General features: G+C 37.9%; 1 protein-coding gene across 3 annotated transcripts in view; it reads right to left on the bottom strand.

Annotated features, from left to right (window-relative positions):
* GRID2 (glutamate ionotropic receptor delta type subunit 2) overlaps positions 1-16,645 on the bottom strand; it is a 1,467,015-nt gene extending 1,450,370 nt beyond the window's left edge. For all 3 annotated transcript variants that reach the window (XM_025424636.3, XM_025424645.3, XM_025424626.3), the window contains exon 1: positions 16,069-16,645. In XM_025424636.3, the coding sequence (XP_025280421.1) occupies positions 16,069-16,156 (88 nt within the window). In that variant the 5' untranslated portion in view covers positions 16,157-16,645. The remainder of the gene's footprint in view (positions 1-16,068) is intronic.
* Positions 16,646-21,839: the final 5,194 nt, after the last annotated feature.

Below are 21,839 nucleotides of genomic sequence, written 5' to 3'. Positions count from 1 at the left end.
AGCACACACACTAATTAAAAATCATAAGGCTCTTGGTGTTATAAAGCCACTATTTTCAGAATATAAGTAGTTCAACACTATTTTAAATGGATCACATTTTAAATAAGAAACTACAGTATTAGGCAATGGATCTGAAAAAAAAAGTTAGGAAAGAATGACCAGAAAAACAGTTTCCTTTTTTAGATCAAAATAGGGTTGATTTCTATGAAGAATGACCTTTCTTTTCTTCATCTGAGCCAGGAAGAGGAATTATTGGAAAGCTGCTATCTGGGATGTGATACTTCGCAGTCATGCTAAAATAATACTGAATTCAAACTGACCTTGGTTTCTCTGTTCTCTGTTTCCTATGTTGGTGAATAACATCTGCATCTGCTCACTCAAGATAGTACTCAGGAATGGTGTTATACTTTCTTTTACTCCCACTTCTGAAGAATGACCACACTAACAGATGCAAGCTCCTTAGCATCTCTCCTACATAAATTCTCCTCTCCATACCATTTGCCACTCACTATTTGGTACCTTCCTTCAACAACACACACCTAGAGTACTGCCAAGATCTTCTAACTGGTTTCCATCTACCATATGCCACAATAGATCTTCTAACACAAAGTTAGGCATTTCTTAGCCTAAATTATTTAAAGAATTTCCATAGATCTCACAAGGACCTTCCTAACTTCTAGTCAGTCTCCTGTCTTGCCATATCCCTCAATGTAATTTATGTTTCTTCTAAATTACTTGCCTTTTCCCTCTTTTGCCATAATATTTCATAACTCTGACTTTGGCCACCATGTATCCATGCCAGATACTGTTTTTTCATGATAATGGTGACCAAACTTCTTTTTTCCATGAGGGTCAATTTATAAAATAGGATAACTTATACTGGCCACATTTTTTTCCATTCAAAATGAGAATATTTGAATTGCAAGAATTTTTTGGGAGGGAAGAAAGTACTTATAATACACTTTACTGAAGAATAGAAAGCTGATGACAAAATTGATACATGTGATATACATATATTACATATATATTATATATATATAGAAAGCGAGAGAATAGAATATTATTTAGAAAAAAGGAAATCCTGTCATTTGCAACAACTTGAATCACCTTGAGAGGAGTATGTTAAATGAAATATGTCAGACAGAAAAGGACAAATATGCAGGATATCACTTATATGTGGAATCTTAAAAAGCTAAACCCAGACAAACAGAGTAGAGTGGTGGTAATCAGGGGTAGGGGTGTAAGAAATGGGGAGATATTGGATTATAAGGATTATAAGGATATCCAATTATAAGGATATCAAATTCTGGGGATCTAAAGTACAGCATGGTCATTATAGCTAATAATACAGTTTTATATACTTGAAAGCTGATAAGAAAGTAGATATTAAATGTTCTCACCACAAAAAGAAATTGTAATTATGTGATGCCATGGAAGTATTAGCTAATGCTACTTGGTGTTTATCATTTTGCAATATATAAATGTATCAGATCATACCTTAAACTTATACAATGTTATGTGTCAATTATATCACAATTAGACTAGAAAAAAATAACCCCTCCTCTGCCTCTGCCTTCAAGGTTGTTTTGTGGAAGAGTTTTCCTCATTTCCTCATTTCTTCTGATTTATATGGATTAAAATATTTTACTGGAAATTCAATCAAGGGCCACATCATGAAGTTCAAGTGGCTATAAGAAGCTCTTTATCTGCTTATCACTGCAGTTTATAAATCTCAGTTTGTATTTGGGGTTAAGGATAGTTAATATTAAAATATTAATTAGCTTCCTTATCAGTTACCATAAACAGAATAACATCTAAGTAAGATCAAGAAAAAATTCTCTTCTTAGTAGTATTTCTAAGGACACTTTATAAAAGAATTGTTCATACTTTCTTACCCCAGGTGAGACACAAGGTGCTAATGCTAGTGTACTATCAATCACAAAGTATTATATATTTTTGAATATGTACTATTAAATATTGAAAGCATGAAATATTACAAGCTATGTCTCATTGCATTAACCTCGTTTTCTCTCTGTACATTGCTTCCCCTCTCCTCTCTCAGTTGAATACTTTAGGATACTCCCTGTACAAACTAAAAGGGAAACAAAGAAAAGGTACTCAATGATCGAGAAAGTGACTTGCTTGTGGAATCTATCACAGAGAGTGCCAGGCTTGAACACAAACTTCTCAATTATTCTCTGATTTACCATTTAATGATTATGGTATATTTTAAGTATTCTCATCCTCTCCAAAGAGAGTTAGGAACTGAGCCACACTATATGGTGAATGCGGTCTCAAGGCAAACGTCATCCTCTAACCATGGTAGAACTGAACTGAACCCGTGGATTTCTCAGTGAGCAGACACAACAGCAGACACATCAGTACTTACAAATATAACTTATGTATAATACACATATTACTTACATATACATATGAATATATATGAATATATATATGAAATCAACATTTGTGTAACACTCAGCTTTATAAGACATGTTCAATAGTGTTGAAACCATGCACCGCTCCTTGCTCACATCACATTCCCTCCTTCCCACTCTTCACCTCAATTAACCACTAACCAGACTTCTGTATTTACCATTGCAATACGCTTCACAGTTTCTTTTTAAAAGTGCCCTATTCAAATTTTTCCTTATTGTATACGATATTGCAATAGCCAGAAGCCAACTGGGAATACACAATGCAGGTGCTCAGTACACAATATGTGTTGATAGGAACGTCAATCCAACACCTTTTATACATAATCTCCTGAAGTATTTAAGAGGAAATCCACAGATTTTCTTTTTTAAAAAATCACCATATATACGATATATGGAACTAAGATAATCACAGAGGTCCTGGCAGTCAGCAGCATCTCCCCTGAAGGATAGTCTTTTCTCAAAAATATTCTTCATTCTGCCCCTAGCCTGTTTTATTCAGAGTATTCCTCTTTAGTCACCTGGAACCATTACTCCTCTTACAAGCCCAGCAGCCAAGAGCAAGTTCTATCTTCAGTATCTGGGCAATACTTTCAGAAAATAAACTATTTCTTCTCAGCAAGCCTGTGCATATGAGCATTCAGGAGCTGATTTTCCAGTTTATAGATTATCTAAAACCCTTTGCTCCTTCTTCTTTGCTTTTGGCCATTTCACTGCTCATTAGCATTGCCACTGAAGGGTAGACAGGAAAAAGAAAAAGAAAAAAATCAGAGCAGCTAGTTTTGCTATTTATTAACTATTTATCAACCACAACAGGGACTCTTGAAGAGAAAGATATAAGTATTGGTCAGTTAGTTTTTGAACTATCCTTTATTTTCAATTTTTGATGTTTGTCCTAGTCTCAATTACACTTACATAATTAAAAGTCGGTATAAAAATGTTTCCCCAACGGTACTTATTTCCAATTGTAAAAGTAACTAATTTTACTTTTCCTTTGAGGTAATTTCCCCCTTTGTTTACTAGGGTATAAAACTGTCATTTCCATTGTTTTATACATCCAGAAGAAAGTACAGATTAGTAACATGAAATAGTAATATAGTTGTAGGTTCTAAACTAAAGAAAAAAAGAAAATGTAATTTAATTTCTCCATACCCTAGAAACCATGCTTAATAGAATGATCTGATATGTCCCATTAAATTTAAAAAGGAACTCATTATTTTTATTAATTACAGAATAACTGGATCTTAAAGCTACCTCCTCCTTTACTTGACCTTAAAGCATAGCTCAGGTCTACAGAAGACAGAAAGAAAAGAATAAGAGGGAAAAAAGGAACATGATAGAGACTTTCCCTTACTACTTGCTAGGGCATGACCGTACTGACTGTGTAGTCTATAGGTATACCACGGTGAATGAGCAAACATTAGGAAACTGACTCAAAGTTCTGTTATAAATTAAGACCTTCTATAAGTGGTAATCTCTCTATAAAAATACTATATTTTACCTGAAATATATATTTGTTTTATGGCACTTTAAGGGGACCATAAAGATGGCATTTTGAATTATCACAATCTCCCATGCCCCAGCAGAATATAGTCAGACAATTATGAGTCCTGAATTACTCTACTTCTGCTTTCTGATAACACAATATGATCTCAGAAGGCAGATATATTTAAAAATGTTTTTAAAGGATGGGAAATGAGCAGCCCAGGTGGCTCAGCGGCGGTTTAGTGCCGCCTTCAGCCCCGGGAGTGATCCTGGGGACCCGGGACGGAGTCCCAAGTCCGGCTCCCTGCGTGGGGCCTGCTTCTCTGCCTGTGTCTCTGCCTCTGTGTGTGTGTGTGATGAATAAATAAATTAGATCCTTTACAAATAAATAAATAAATAAATAAATAAATAAATAAATAAATAAAAATAAAGGATGAGAAACATGTCTTAAGTGAATAGCTCCGTAATCACCTGAGTACATACTTAATAAGTATTTGCTGAATCAAAAGAAAAAAAAAAAAAGTCACATGTTACGGTTTTCATATAAACCTAAAAGTAGGGACTCCTGGGTGGCTCAGTGGTTGACTGTCTACCTTCAGCTCAGGGTGTGATCCCAGGGTCCCGGAATCAAGTTCTCCATCGGGCTCCACACAGGGAACCTGTTTCGCCCTTGCCTATGTCTCTGCCTCTCTCTCGGTGTCTCTCATGAATAAATAAAATCTTAAAAAAAAAAAAAAAAAAAAAAACCTGGGGCAGCCCTGGTGGCGCAGCGCTTTAGAGCCGCCTTCAGCCCAGGGCGTGATCCTGGAGACCCAGGATAGAGTCCCACGTCGGGCTCCCTGCGTGGAGCCTGCTTCTCCCTCTGCCTGTGTCTCTGCTACTCTCTCTCTCTCTCTCTCTCTCTCTCTCTGTCTCTATGAATAAATAAATAATCTTAAAAAAAAAACCTGAAAGTATATTTTCCGCAAATGATATATGAATATAATGATATACACAATTTCTCTACAATGACAGATAAAATTCTGCAGCTTGATAATAATGAATTATAAAAAATATCCAAAAGATACCCTGTCTACACCACCAGGAAACAGAAAAGTAATTCCTCCCAAGTCTGTGTTTGACTCACCACCACACTAGTGATGTGTTAAAAAATTTTCAATGTTTTTGTTAATAAGAAATTTACAATCGTTTTCATTAAAAAAATCAAGCCTCCTTTGGGCTCTGTAAGAGTTGTTGGCGTTTGTAAAAAAAAAAAAAAATTCACTAGTTTTCTGTTATCACCAATTATAAAAGCCACATACAAGAAATTGGACACTGAAGAGCATGATCATAATTACCACTATACTACCAACAATTTTCTCTGTCGTCAGATTGTGGAGATTATCTGAAGAAAGAATCAGTCTTCAAAATTTTTAATCCCGTTTAAGCTACATGCAACAGAACAAAAGAACTGACTCTCTTGTCCCACTTTAACTCCTAAGATATTACTTGGCCTTCGGTTTTTAAAATACTAAGCCAATCTAAAAGGTGCTCCTTGTGAGGCATGTCATTGTAATGATTTCAAGGTTAAGTACCCTAAGCACTCCATCAATTTTAGGTGGCCGTTAAACTTAAATTTGTATTTAAACCTGCTAAACATTTCCTTCAAATGACTGTATTTCACTACCCCAGGAAGTTATGAACTAGCAAGTTTAAAATAACTTTTGATGTTATATATTAATTATGTTCTTGGCTCTAGCCATACTCAGCTAGCTTTTTATTAATCAGCCGTTGCTGTGCCCAAACCATGGGACTTCTATCTCCTCACTGTTCATGTATTCCATGTTTATACATCAATTAATAGATGTAACCAATCAGAAATAATATGTGACATTCATATTGCATTCTCTCAATAAGACAAAATATTTTTATAGAGGAGATAGAACTGGAAATGAGAAAGAACACAAATATAATTCACCTACTACTGGCATTCTTATTTTTATAAAAATATTCTAATTTTAGCGGCAGATCAATGAAATGTACATAACTTATGTGTGTATTAACAGGAGACCAGTGAAAGAACTAAGGTTCATTTTCAGAAGGCTGAATTCTGAGGTTAGAATATTTAGAACATTTTCTTTCCTCATTGTCACCTATGACTAAAGATCTGTCAGCTATAGTATGGCACAAATAGAAGTGAAAGTTCCATAAAAGGAAATATTTAAAGGTGTCACTGAAAATTAATATCATATGAATCTCTTTCATCTGTTAAATTTCTATGTGGCAATGATATGAATTGCCTTATGAAAAAACTGTATTTTTTAAAAATTGTCCTAAAATGATTTAAGTAAACCAAATATATAGTAGAATTTACTTAGAGGAAACCCACTATCAACGGAAACATAACTGTAACAAGAGGATTTTATACTATTTTAATACCAGTTATCATACAGGAATATGTGTTCTTAAAATTAATATATTATTAACATACTAAATGTTGAATCCATTTATTAAGGTATGCCAATGCTCCTCAAGGTATAATCCACTCATAATTTCAGGTAAAAATTTTTACATAAATTTTAATGCTAATCTGGGAAATTAAATGAAGTACAAATGTAGAAAAAATAATAGAGTCTATTTCAGAGAGAGTGTCTAAACTCTAATCCACCGGCACTGGTCCAGTTTCACATGGTCCAAGATTACAAAACAAAACAAAAAGCAACAACAAGGACAAGCAAACAAACAAAAAATAGTGCTATTCAAACACTCACTATCCAAACTCAGGAATCAAATCAAATAGGTGTGAATAAAAAATGAAATTTTATTTTAAATTCTGTAACTGAAAATGTTCTCATACTTGAAACTTAAAAATTTACCATACCTATCCCAACCCCCCCCCACCTTTAAAAACAAAGCCCACCTTTTACCTCATAGTCCCACACCCAGCACTCCCTTGTTCTCCCTCACAGAAAAACTGAGCGGTCCTCAAGTTCTATTAAATATTCAAATCCTCGGGATGCCTGGGTGGCTCAGCTGTTGAGCGACTGCCCTTGGCTTAGGGCATGATCCTGGAGTTCCGGGATCGAGTCCCACATCGGGCTCCCTAAATGGAGCCTGCTTCTCCCCCCGCCTAAGTCTCTGCCTCTCTCCTTCTGTGTCTCTCATGAATAAATCAATAAACTTTTTAAAAAAAATATATTCAAATCCTCCCCAATCAGTAGTCATTCTCAGTCCACTGACAGTACTTTATCAAACTCAGGTCTATCCTAAACATTTCCAAAACCAATAGTCATGTCTCAATTTTCATTTACAGAATTTGACAGAGTTTTTCATTTCCTCCTTGAAATGCTTTTCTCACTTAGCTTCCAGAACATCACACACTTACAGGTTTTCTTTCTCACAGGCCACTCATCTTTCTCTTTTCCTGGATCCTCTTAGTTTCCCTAACTTCAACATTTTAGAATGTCCAATGGCAGTCTTGGCATTCTCTCTATACAATTATCCCTTAAGTGAGCTACCTCTCCCATTTATTTAAAGACCATATCTAAAATGATGAATTCCAAATATACAGCTCAAATCCCTAATTCCCCCCTAAATTTCAACTTAATTCTGAAATTTGATGTTTAAAGGGACACCAAATTTAACAAACACAAATTTTTATTTCTATCTAAAACTTCCTCATTGTCCCATGTTCCAAATTTTGGTTAATAGTAACATATTTTACCCACTTTTTCAAGTAAAGTATGTTGTAAGCCTCTTTACTCCCTCTGGATTTCTTCTAGCCAAGCAACCCATCAGAAAATTCTATTCCTCCTATTTTCAAAATATATCCAGTCTGACAACTAACTACTCATCTCCTTCAGCGACCAGCTTAGTCCAATTCACTATCCTCAAACTAATTTTCATATTTGTACTCCAACCGGTCCACCCAGAGAAGATTATCTTACTAAAATAAAAACCATTTCATATTGCATTTTTTTATCTCAATCCTCCAGTAGGCTCCCTATATGCCTGGAAGATCTAAATACTTTACCATGACCTATAATGTCCCTACAAGATCCTCCCTAGTTACCTCTCAGACCTAATTTCCTTCCACTTCCTACTTTGCTCAGTAGTAAACTGCATATTTGCTCCATACTGACTTTCAAGATGTTCCTTAAACAAATGTTTCCTTACTGTCTTGTTTCATGGCCTTTATCTCTGCTGTGCCCTGCCTTCTGATATCAGATAATCCTGTCTTTGAGTCCAGTCTCTGCTGCAGTGATTTCCTCAGAGAGGACTTACCAAACTACCCTATTCAAAATGTCATACTTTCTTCAACTGCCATTCTTTCATTTTTGTTCACACAATTTACCATTAAAACATATAGATTCTAGTTTATCTTGTTTTTGCCTCCCCCATTGAGAATGTAAGTTCCTTAACTTACAGAGTAAGAGACATAGTTTACTTGTTCAATATCTTAACTCCAGAGCCTAAAAACAGTATGTCATAGAGAGTAAATTCAGAATAAACATTTACTGAATGGAAAAACATTTTCCCAATTAGCATACATACATGTTGTTAGTAATTCCTACCTTGCCACGTAGTTTCAGGATTATTAACTTCTAGAATTATAATGATTTTGACAATGAAGCAAACGTCTCATATAAGGTTACCACCTAAAACTCAGGTGTAAGCCAATAAAATAACTTATTTTTAAAATAGTACTTTGAATTATTTAGGGATAAAGGAAAAAGTGTAAGAACTGCTATTTTTTTAAGATTGTTATTTATTTATTTATTCATGAGAGACACAGAGACATAGGCAGAAGGGGAAGCAGGCTCCTGTGGGGTGCCTGATGCAGGACTCCATTCCAGGACCCTGGGGATCATGACCTGAGCCAAAGGCAGACACTCAACCACGAGCCACACAGATGCCCCAGAATTCCTATTTTAATATAATTAATTACTTAAATTTTTTTTGAGCGAAAGTATTTGTTAATAAGAAACTTAACTACAGAGATCTAAAATTTCTTAACACACACAGGCAGGCCTTATACTAAGCTTCTTGTGCTTGCTCTGGCCTTCCCTCTATTCACTCAAGGAAGCTTTCAGTGGATCACCCAGCCTCAGCTTCACACTAATAACCACTTGACAACAGTAGAGTTAAAGCCAGAGCACCTGGAGCAGGAATCCAAAATTACGAAGAACACTGAAGAAACACTGGCTATTTCCTTTATACTCTGTATCATTGAGTGATATTGGACATATGTTTATATTACTAGTGTGCTTTGAGTTTATAAATTCTAAAGGCTATTGTAGTCTATGCAGGTTAGAACAGAAGACTACTCATTCCTCCATCAACCTTAATAAGCATTAGCATTGTGGTATAAGAGTAGCTCTGAACGGAACACCTTAGCCCCAACACTACACAAAACAAAAACGAAATCTAAAACAAAAAACAAATCCAGTTCTCTCAATCTGACATTGGAGTTATCTAGAATATCTGATAAACATATATTATGTATAATTCCTGTTCATATCCCCAAAAATTTCAATTTGAGTGATTAAGATTGTATGCTCCATTTATTTCCTCTGGTATTTTCTTCTTTTAAATTCACTCTGAACCTAGCTATTAGATATAGATATATGAACCACACTTGATTGTATATCTTCTTCCAATTCCTCAAATATAGGAATGTGTTTTCATTTTAGTTCACATAATTTTAGAGGTTAAATGAAAATTAGTCTAAATTTTGTTTTAGCATTGATAGTAAATGAAGAGTAAAGAAAGTAACTTCCTAGGGCTTCTAGGTTCAGTTGGTTAAGAGAGCATCTCTTGATGTCAGCTCAGTTCATGATCTCAGGGTCCCAGGATTGAGCCCCCTATGGGTATCCACACTCAGTGGGGAGTATGCTGGAGGATTGCTCTCCCTCTCCTTCTGCTCTCCCTCCATTTGCACACACTTGAGCACTCTCTCTCTAAAATAAATAAATATATTTTTTAAAGGGATAACTTTCATTTTTGCTCAATTAGCCATTGATAAAATTTGTACTTTGTCCCAAACCCTTGAAATTCAAATCCAGAACATTTTTTACTATGTCCTAACATCCCCCCAACCATGTAATTCACAGTCATTTGAAATTTGTGTCCATACCCAAATGCTAAAACTCACTAATGTAAATGACTTGAATCCACATAATAATCAATCCCAGAATTACTTTAGTATTTTCCCTTATCCTTTAGATATCCATCTGATTGCTTATTTGTCCTCTAAATTCTTAATTACACTGTTTTGGGGTTTTTTAAATTTTATTTATTTATTCTTGAGGGACACAGAGAGAGCGACAGAGACATAGGCAGAGAGAAGCAGTCTCTTTGCAGGCGGCCCAATGTGGGACTCAATCCCCAGATAAGGATCACTCCCTGAGCTGAAGGCAGATGCTCCCCACTGAGCAATTCCGGTCATCCCCATTAATACATTATTTGAACTAATTTACTATAATTAATATTGGTGCAAGACAAGGTCTAAAATAATATGATGAAGTATTCATTCATTTAACCTAGAACTACATTCTCTATGTGATTTTGCTGATATTAAAACGAATTCATCAGATTAAAGTTGAACTAAGTTTCATTCTCCATTAGTCTTGTAATGGAACATGCAAGAAGGAAGATTTTACCTCTTCAAAAAAATTAAATAAACACAAAATTTACTAAGTGACCACAGATACTGGTTATAAAAGTATAAATTACCACACAAGCCCAATGGGACTGGTAGTGGTGGTAGTGGTATATGTTTGGAAGACATTGTTACACTACATAAAACTTATTATTTATCAAGCCAAAATTATCTGAAAACATATATGATCACGCACAAAACTCAATGGGTAACATTGTTTTAAAATACATCTGTATTTGTGCTTATGTGTATGTTATTTCATAGCTCTGTGTGTTTCGTGTTGTTATAAACATCATTTAGTTTGGCACCCCAAAAGTTCCATGAATAAACAGAACTACCACAGTTAAGAAATTGCTTAACAAGCTCCATCCACTAATTTGCTTATAGCAGCAATAATAAGCAAATTTGTATCATTTTTGGTGTCTTAGATTTTTATGGAGAGAATAAGTATTATAGAATATATTTCTGTTGTATTTTAAATTTGTGACAAATTTACACCATTCAGTCTAGCAATCTAATCTACCTGGAGAATAGAGGATGTTGTCACATCCTAGAACTAAATTTTTATAAAAATAAAAGACAGGGATAATATTTCCTATTCTTTTTTGAAAATAAAAACCACTGTATCTTACAGCATCATAGACCTCATTGAATGACATTTTTTCTGAGAATTAAAAAATACGTATCTCATGTGGTTTTCAAGTAGGACTACAAAGGAACAGCTCAGAATGCAGTGACACCTAATGGCAAAGCTATCTTTATAGCCATAAACGTATTTTCTAATAAGCATTATATTTGCAGTAAAACTGTGTAAGTATTGCTACTCACCAATATGCTGTCTATAATCTGAAATATCATGAAAATCCAAAAGCAATACCAAATACTTTACTTTTTAAGAGTAAAATAACATAGGCAAGTGAAGGAATGGGGGAAGAAAACTTCCAGATTAGAAAGCGTGGTTTTAAAATTACAATATCTTTTGAGATAAAATTAAAATTTTTACTGTTTAAAAAGTTGAAAGTTAGTAACTTCAATTTTTATTCGTATTTGAATTACAATTTAGGAGATATTTATTGGGTGTACACTTCACTTGGAGTAGAAAGCAAAGGTCCTTAGTGTAATGGCTTATTAGTCATGTCATAGTTGATACTGTTGATTAATAACACTGTCTAACTTAATGCACATCTGAATTATGCCTCAAATAACTGTATTAAGGATACAGAAAAGAACAGTAAAGTATACCCTTACTTTAAATTCATAAACTATTGTTCATACACTCTAAAAGTTCACACTCTACGTTATCCATAACACAGGGAGCAAACAACCACTGCAAATAATAAAGGGATAATTTCGATCATTGAGATATCTTATTCGGTGCAAGGAGTTCTTGATGACCCCTGGGGGCTATTAATGAGAAGGGCTGAAAAAGAAACATGTTGGTAGAAGACACAGTACATCTTCTGGAAATACTTTTACATTCCATATTTCTCAGTGCAGAAATCATGAAAAATGTTGCTTCAAACCTGCCATCTATTATTGTTTTTAACAAGGTGACATTTTATTCACCCACCAGTTTTGTACTTTAATTTGCACTTTCTAGTGATGAAAATATTCCGTGCATTGTTTTAGGCTTCTGAAACATATCATAGTTAATGATTATGATCTCAGAGGATAAAGTATCATGTGCTTATGAGAAAAACATAAATAAATGTTTGTTTCTATTCCCTGTTGGCATGAGGCATTGTACTATGACTGCTAACAACAAAACTCTGCGAGTGATTTTTGTCATATAGGACTAACTACAGTTTGAGCATATCCTTGTAGAGATCCATAATTGAGGATAGCTCATTTCAATCAGTTCTGTGAGCACAGGAACCAGATAAAGAAATGAGCATACATTAAACTGTTAAAACATGAGATCCTCCATATTAGATTTGAAGCAAAACACAAACTGTGCAGTTGACTGGAAATGCCACCTAATCCCTGCTTAATTAAAGCAGTGCTCTGCACTCCTGTTGTGTTTAGGGAGTAAAGAGTGTGGAACGACTGATGTATGAAGAAAATAGCAGTCAGCGTGGCTAATCTCAAAGACTTTTCGAGCTTTCTAGCTACATAAATCAGAGCGACTTTTGAATAGCCTCATAAAACACAGTATCATTGCCATTCCACTCACGATTTTTTGGTTCTTCCTACAGCATGCAGATCATTAGGAAACTTCTAAGCAATCAAGTAATGTGGGTCTGATGAAATTACTCAATCAATGCACAGGCTCAAAGTAAAAGCATAATTCAAAATTATAGATTTTATACATCAAAAGACCTTTCTTTTGGGGGGCAAAGACTATCACAATCGAGGTGATTCACTTCTAAATACTATGTTTGTGAATGTGCTTTAAACAAATGTATGTAATTACCAAGTATCTTGAAATATGATTTAACAGAAACTCAAAGTAATTATGTATGATATTAGCGCATTTTTTACTGAAATAAATACACTGCCACTTCCATCACTGGAGTTTAACTATTATGATATATTTCATCATGGTAGTGAACTCATGTGTTTAATAAAATATATTAGAGTTTAAAATATGTAATTGACTTTTAAAAACTACCTGCATGAAATAAAAAAGAGAGAGAAGGATGGAGTTTTCCTATATATAATTCTGTTCAACACCGAAAGGGTTCAATATTTAAAGAACCTATTAGAACAATGTCTTTTTTATCTTTCTAGCTTGCCAGAACTACATATTGCAGCTACTTTCTACTTGAACAACACACTACATGAGGCTAGAAAAACCTTTCATTTCTGCATATCTCCTTATAACCTTAGAGTTGAAATATTCACTTTGCCTTCAGTTTCATCACATCCATCCCTTAAATCCTGACATAATACATTTGCCATAAGCATATTTCTCCCATTAATTATTTAAATGAAGGCAATCACCTCCTAAAGATAATTCTCTTTTGCTAATCAACCTGGTAAACTGATCCAATGAATATTAACTGATGGTTTAAAACTTTAATATGGGCATTTAGTTTTTAATTTATTATACTTTGGCTGGTACAGAAGTGGAAGCAGAAGGGGCTTTTAACCTCTGACCTGCACACAAATCAGTCTTGGTCATTCTTTTTTTTCTTATTTTTTTTTTAATTTGGGAAGTAATATTTATCAGAGTGTCATAAAAGATATGAAGCATTTGAAACATTTATCAATTTGCTAGCTTTATGGTAATATGAGGTAGCCTATAAAACAAGCTCATCCTCTTGCCTAATGTGCTAATCGCATTCAAGTCAAATTGCCTGATAAGTATTCCTTTTAATAGGATATACACAGCTCATGCATACAACTAGTTTTCCAAAGAAATATGTAATTTGTACACTGTTACCTTTTTTTTTTTTTTTTTTTGGTCTGGTTATAAATAAGTAAGCCATGTCATACTGACAGACAACAGAGCGCAAAGGAAAAAAATACAACAGTTGTGTTCTATGTAGAAACAGATGATCAGACTGCATGGTAAAACAGTAGTCATCTGGTAAAGGACAGCAAAGCGCTGTAGGTGTTTGCAAATAATATATTTATCCTGCACACCGCAGAATAAACAATAAAATAAGCATTTATCCACAAGCCTTTTCTCCTGAGCGATGAAGAGCGTAAGGCATGAAGAAACCCCTAATCATAAAATGAACGTAAAGCTACCGTGGTCATATATGTCCTCATCCTGCTCCAGTCCTTTACCACTGGACATACATGCATGTCATTTCTTTAAGAGGAGCACAGTTCCTTTCTGAATTCTATCAGAACGTTACGGAACCCCTGGATCAGACCATGAATTCCTCCCTGAAAAGTTCTAAGCCCACAGGCCCGGTTAGCCCCCAGGCAAGACGTGATCTAGCACCTAAAAGCTGTCTGGTGCCTCATTTACTTAATGCCTAAGCTCAAGGTCTTGTGAATCCTGACCTCACCCCCCCTTACGCAGAGACATGTATGGGTCTGTTGAGATAAATGACAGAGAGTGGCAGACGTGTTTACAAAGACAGCCTGAGACCCAGAAGGAGTCCCCTGGAGCTGAGGGGCTGGGCGCCCCGGAGGCACACACCGGGCAGAAGGACCCCCCACCCCCACCCCCGCGCTCGTACGGGCACAAGAGCCACCTGAAGCAGGTTCCCAGGTTCCCTTCCAGGACTCTGTGGCGTGTGTGTGTGTGTGTGTGTGTGTGCGTGCGCGTGTGTGTGCATGTGCACGTGTGTGTCCGTGTGTGTTGAGCAGGGGAGGGGCAGGGGGCCGAAAGGAGATGCTGAGACCCATCTGTCGCTTCAATGTGGAGACCACCCAGCCTTGTGGACGAGCCCCGTGCCCAGAACAGTCCCCCAGGAGCGGGGTCTCTCTTCATCCCAGCAAATGAACCTCGCTGGCCCGCGGACGCGAATTTCCGAAAAGGAAATCGTCGCATTAACGCAGGAAAGGCTGCGGGAGCCCGTCTGCACTCGGCTCTCACGGATTAGCGAGTGCGGAGAGCTGGAGCCCGAAGCCGCGAGCGCTGTGCATGATAATGACGCGCGGCCCCCGGCCGCCCGCGCCCCCGCCCGCGCCCCCGCCCGCGCCCGCCGCGGCCAGTCCCGGCCCGTCTGGTTGCCAATAGGTGGGGCCACGAGCATCCCCGAGCCGGCTCGGCGCCCTCCGTGCAGTGAGGCCGCGCGGCCGCAGCCCCAGCGCCCGTGCTCCCGGCCCTGCGCGGCGACTCGGCGGCGAGGCAGGGGTCTGCAGGGCGGCCCACGAGCGCGGCCCACGAGCGCGCCCCGCGCTTCCCGTGCGCCCGGGGGCCAGCGTCGCCGCCGAGCCAGGCCGGGGGGCGAGTGTGCGAAGCCGCGAGGCGCGCGGCTCCCCGTCCTCGGCCGCCCCGCCGCCAGCCCCTGCCGCCCCCTTCGCGAGTACCGCAAAGCCGGGAGGACCCGGAGGGGAACGGCGGGCTGGGGGCGCCGCCGGCTCCCCGTCTCCATCGCACCGCGCTGCGGCTGAACGCAGCCCGCTCACGTTGCGAAACCACCTGTTCGATCCGAAAGCAGCTCCCCCCACCTCTCACCCCAGTTTCTGCCTCACAGGTGACACCTCTTCTTTCCCCTAAAGATCTATAGATATATATTTATATTTATATTTTTTTTTTAATAGAGCAAATGCACATCCGGGAAAGCATATGGAAGGTAGAGTCGATTAAACTCCTTTCCACTTGCCCGGCGCACACGCACAATGGGGGGGGGGGGGTAGACTCGAGACCCCCCCAAGCACCCAGTTCACGGCACGGTTCACCGCGAAACAACGGCCCAAGTCAAGGTTCGAGCACCCACATCCTGCCAGAAAACTGGACAAGTGCGAGGGGAGGTTAGCGAGAAGGGGCAATAAACCGAAGCCGGCGCCAATAAGCCACAAGGAGGGCGGAGGGGGGAGGCAAAGGGAAGCCCTCGCGCACCCAAACGTTCAAAGTACCCACAGGCAACACCTGCCCTCTCTTACCGATGTGAATAATTGAATCCGCATTCGCCGAGTCCCAGGTTCGAGACCACCAGATGGACAAAACCAAGAGCAAGGGGAAAACTTCCATCTCCTCGTACGCTGAATCTCTTTTAGGATGGTTTCTCTTTCAATATATATATATTAAAAAAAAAAAAAAAAAACAGCCCGAAGAGTTTGAGGTCACGATAGACTTTAGAGCAGCTTTTTCTATTTTTTCTTTCTTCTTTCTTTTTCTTTTTTTTTTTTTTTTTTTTCAAAATTCCTATCGCCAAGAGCAAAGCCTTTAATCGTCGCTGATGATGGCAGAGCGAGTAAGAGAGCCCAGCCTGAGGAAACCTCCTTCGCAAAGCCGTGTCACTTGGAGGGGAATTTTGGCATCGCCAGAGTTGTTTGCAGTTTGGCTTTTAAAAAAAAAAAAAAAAAAAAAAAAATGCAACCAGCCTCGGCTGCTCTCGGGCAGGGGCAGAGGCTGGAGCTCAGACCATCCCCATCGCTGCGCCGGGGCCGCGGGTCTCCAGTCCCAGCTCCGCCGCAACTTCCAACAGACCACCTCCCCCCGCCACCACCACCACCACGCCGGATGTTCCCCTCCTCCTCCCCCAACCAAAAAAAAAAAAAAAGCGCCCCCCGCCCCCGCCCCAACGGCCCGCAGAGAATCACTTGTCCTCGCTGCCAAAATAAAATCTAAGTGGAAAGGAAAGATTAGGAGATTCCAGGCGGAGCAGCCAGATTCCAACAGGGAAGGGAGCAAAGCCCTCTCCGAGAGGGGTAGTAAAAGTGAACTTCAAGGTAATGCAGATAGTAATGCAGAGAAAATGCCTGTTCTGCGCGAGGCGGGGAGCGGAGCTCGGCGAGGCGGGCCCGGGGAGCCGGTTCGCTGGGGCGCGGCGGCGGGGGAGTTGCGCCGGGCGCGAGCAGCGGGGCCGGGCGGCGGAGGAGCCAGAGCCTGCGGGCCGCGGGAGGCTGGTGGAGCGCTTGGCCCGGCGGGATGCAGGAAGCGAGCGGGGAGCGAGCCTGGCAGCTTCAGCGCTAGCCCCACGTTGCTTAGAAATGGATCACCTAGGAGAAGGAGCGAGCCCGCCGGGGAGCGGTGCTGTCAGGCGGAGACGGGGGAACCGGCAGAGGAAGAGCTCCTCTCTAATAACCACCTCCTCCCCCTATCTGCAATCCAAGGGAGCAACAAAACAGTGCTCTCGTTTCCCTTGGAATCTCCGGCTGGGACCGAGGAAAAGGCAGGACTCCAAGAGAAGAACGCGTTGAAGCTTTCTGGGTTGGTTTGGTTTGGTTTGGTTTGGTTTGGTTTTTTAGGAGGTTGAAGGCAACCTGAAAAGGCCACCCCACTTATTTAACCTTGCTAGTGCTGTTCTCCAACAGGTATTAGACTTTTTTTCTAGCCTTTGCCTGGAATTAGTCACAGTGGATAAAAACAAATTAGGGACACCTGGTCACTAAGGGAAAAAGAGACCTAGAAAGCTCTTAATGAGATTTCAATTATAAAGTTATAAAAAGGAGAGGACGTGCTAATTATTTTTTATACGGTGATTTTTTCTCTCTCTCTCTCTCTCTCTCTCTCTCTCTCTCTCCAGAGTATTTTTAGGCAATCAGGATAACGGATGAAGAACTTGAAATTTTTAAAAATGTAGTAATTAAGTAAAATACAGGCTTCAGTGAAACATTTGATCCAAGTATTACATTGAGTAGTACATTGACAAAGGACCTATGTATATAAATTCAGAATGAGGAAGACGATTGCTTCTCCATGAAAAGAGCTGAAAAAGTATTGAATGACAGCCTCCCAGTCCCAGAATGAAAGGATTTGGGCACGCTCATTCCTTGAAATATAGTCCTGACCATTGTGAGTGACTTCCTATCTTATAATGATCATCTGATACCCAGTCTAACCCCACTTCAGACTGGAGGTTTCTTTACACAACCAAATAACTAGTTGAGGCCAGATATTAACAGGCCTGACGTTATTTCAATGATAATTGGACTCCTTTGGAAAAGTTGCTATTTGAGATGTGTGGATGTCAAATTCTTTAAACAACCTTTCAGAGCCCTCCCTTACCTACATATTTGGTAAACCTCTTTTCTTCTTACTTGATTCTTTCTAGCCTGGTATATTGGGCTAGTATGTCTCCAAACATAGTCGTACATTCTCACTTCTGTGAAATGCCTTCTTGCATTCATCTTGGGTACTTTTTTTCCCTGTACATTCCAGAAAATGTGATACCATCTTGTTACCTAAGTCAATAATTCTGTTGGAAGGTATCTATCCCTCCTCCCAACCACTTTTTCTTCCGCCTCTTCAAGGCTTAGTTCCAATTTTGCCCATGAAATAATGTCTAGTCCTTTAATATGGAATAAATCCATCCTTCTTCTGTGTTCTCATAGCACACACTGCCTTTATAATAGAGTTAGATGGGACTACTTCTGAATTTGATGGTCCATGCCGGGAGAGTGAGGACCATAGTTTATTCATGTTTTGTTCACTGCAGCATTTTACATAGAGCCCCTTTGTTGACTTGGATTTCATCATTTCCTTCTGAATCTGGCATAAATCAGTGCTTCCAAGAAGCCATCACTGATTAATTTGTCTCAATTTTGATCATTCTTTTATTTTTCCCATTAGTATAAATGTACTCAATTTGATTATATTAATGTTATTGATGTCATTTTACTTCTTACAGAGTTCTGTTGTGATTTCATGGATCATATTTTGTTGTTACAGATAATGAATTTTTTTTTTAAAGAATGGTGGATGTACCTCTCCGTAGCTTGCTTCTATTATATTATGCACAAGGGTGTTTAAAAATCTGATGAGTCACTATGTGCTCTATGAAGAAAAAAATTGTGAAATAACCATTAACGTGGAAAGAACACTATAAAATGTTAGATTCAGAGAACTAGGAGGGACTTCAAAACATTCAAAACATTAGCTGGCTCAGTCCTGGCTTAATAAATGCCATTCATGGAGACAGCTAAATATAGTCAATTCATATCATCTTCTATCTTGGAAATCTGTTCAAGGGTATTATGAGCAAAACATTTTCATTATTTCCCAAATCCTCCCATTTATTGATTCTCAGAGGTAGCTTCATTTTGGAATAACCTGGAAAGCTTTTCAAAAATGTCACTTCAGGCTAATCGAATCAAAATCTCTGGGGTTTGGCATCTAACCAATGTGTTTTAAACTTTCTGAGTGGGACTGTAATGTGTAGCCATACTTCAGAACTACTGTTACAATATTCAAACATTTACAAGAGTCTGCATGACACATCACAAAAACCATAAAGGCATCAAAATGCACATTCTTGACATTCAGAAGAGATGATAGTACCATGAGATGTAGCTTTCTAAAAGTAACACAAAGTTAATGCAGAAATAAAGCAACAATGGCTTATAGATTTTAAGTTTAAGAAATCAATCAATCTTTTAACTGTTGAAATAATTTCTATACCAAATAGTCCTAATTAGTGGTTTTTGTATGAAATATGAGTTTAAACACATTTTTTAAATTATATATTAATCATATTTCCTATTTAGAAAATTTCATATTGTGATACAATTAAATGGATACAAAATTAGTTTACTTAAGTTAGCCAGATACAAAGTTCTATAATGTGTAAGTTAGATGTAAAATTCCAGAGGGAAAAAATAAGAAATTCAGTGGTTGCACTTCCATATAAGCTTTTTATGAAGGCTATCTATTAGTCTAATTAAGGCTACTTAGCTTTAATTCAAGTATTACCATATGGAAATGGCTGATACATCTGGCTTGATGCACTGAAATTCAAAACTTTGGCATTCTAAAGTATTTTTGTGCGTGTGAAAAAAAGCTTCCAATCATGAAAATGTTATCCCAATGATTAATTTTTGGAATAAAAATGTAAAAGAACCATGAGTCATGAATTTACTGTATGTGGAGACTGTTGATTCAGTTCAGGCATGAGTTGTGTTATATGATAATACCCCCTTATCCATAGTTTTACTTTTCACAGTTTCAATTACCCACAGTAATCATGGTCTAGAAGCTTATGATCATCCTTTTGTAACATCAAAAGATCAACGGCAGCCTTATGCTTTGTCACAATGTTAATGTCATTCACGTCACCTCCTCTCATCACAGAGGCATCTTATCACACTATGTCATCATTAGTAAAAGGGTGAGTACAGTACAATAAGGTATTTTGAGAGAGAGAGGGAGAGACCCTATTCATATACCTTTCATTACAGTAGTTTGTTATATTAGTTCTATTTTATTATTCCTGTTGCTAATCTCGCACTGTGCCTAATTTATCAACTAAGCTTTATCATAGGTATGCATGTATAGCAATAAACCTAGGATATATAAGGTTCAGTACTAGCCATGGTTTCAGGCATCCACTGTGGCTTCAAATACACCCACTGTAAATAAGAGAAACTACCGCAATTTAAAGAAGTGATAGATAATCTAAGCAGCTTTAAGATGTAAAAACTATGGTTAGTTTCTATGGAAGAACAGAATTTGGGAGGACCATTAATTTGCATTTTTGGAGGGGATATGCAGGCTCCTTTAATCATGTACTATGTACTGTGTGTAAAGAAAGCAGTATACTGGAAATCCCTATAATATATAATTCTTTCATTTTTACATTAAACAAATACTAAGAATACCAGTGTCCAAACTTTAAAAATAAGGTGCTCACTGAATGTCCCAATGGTAGTAATTCAACGTATATAAGTCAGTTTTTAAAAACTTCAGTAATAGTGACTCAAGAGATGTATTTAGTTTTGGTATAAAACTGTAAATTTATGGGACAGCTTACTTAAAAATTAGGGTAAAAACAGCTTTAAAAAGAATATCAGAGAAAAAAATATAATGCATTTTCATCTTTGTTTTCTAATTTGCTACAATTGTATCATCAGTATTATAAATACGATTAGCCACACAAATGATTCTAAGTATATTGCAAGTTTAATTAATATGAATATGAAAGGAAAACTATGAGCTGGCAATGACTGACTACCTGCATATGCAGGCAAAACAAATTATGGCTATAAATTTATAATTGAGACGTTCGGTTGGAGAAGTTAAGACCAAATTTTGTTTGAGCGGCTGAAATGGCAACTTTTATACTTAGCAGATCAAAGAAGTTCAAAGCTCAATGGGACTTTAGGTCCTTTCTTATTCAATGCTTGATTTTCTAGAAAAGAACAGAAAGTTGAATCACAGACATTGTACTGATAACTGTTGAAAGATTCAAACCTAGAAAACACATCTTTTGACTTTTAAATATGCCTCAAGAAAATCATTAAATCACATATTTAATGTAACATATTCACATTGGTTATTCCATGTTCCTTTTTATGGGGAGGAGAAGGGTCAACCTTGCAGTGGCCTACCACTTTCTACTCTGTCAAACTATGTTTCTGTGAGACTAGTGCAAATCTTATTCTTGATAACAAGTGATCCCTCCTCCCTTCTTTCCTTCCTTCTTTCCTTCTTTCCACATTAAGTTCTTAATCCCTTCCTCTCTTTCAACACTTTCCCTAAATCCGGAAGGCTGCCCTGTCAGGGCAATATCATGTTTTCTTCTTGTTCGACGAGATATACATCCCAACCAAATTCTGCAAATAGATTGCTGATAAGGGGTTTTTTTTTGCATTAATATTAGAAGTTTACCAAACTTTTCTATTATTAAAGTTAATTTAAGTCAAAACTTTGGATTTCAAAATTTTTCCACTATCCATACACTAGCCATGATATTAAAATTTTTATTGTTTTTAAT

The sequence above is a fragment of the Canis lupus genome, chromosome 32 (genome assembly GCF_003254725.2).
Source record: "Canis lupus dingo isolate Sandy chromosome 32, ASM325472v2, whole genome shotgun sequence".
Classification (NCBI taxonomy): domain Eukaryota; kingdom Metazoa; phylum Chordata; class Mammalia; order Carnivora; family Canidae; genus Canis; species Canis lupus.
The sequence above is the reverse complement of the archived record's forward strand: the minus strand, read 5'-3'. Positions and strand labels throughout refer to the sequence as shown.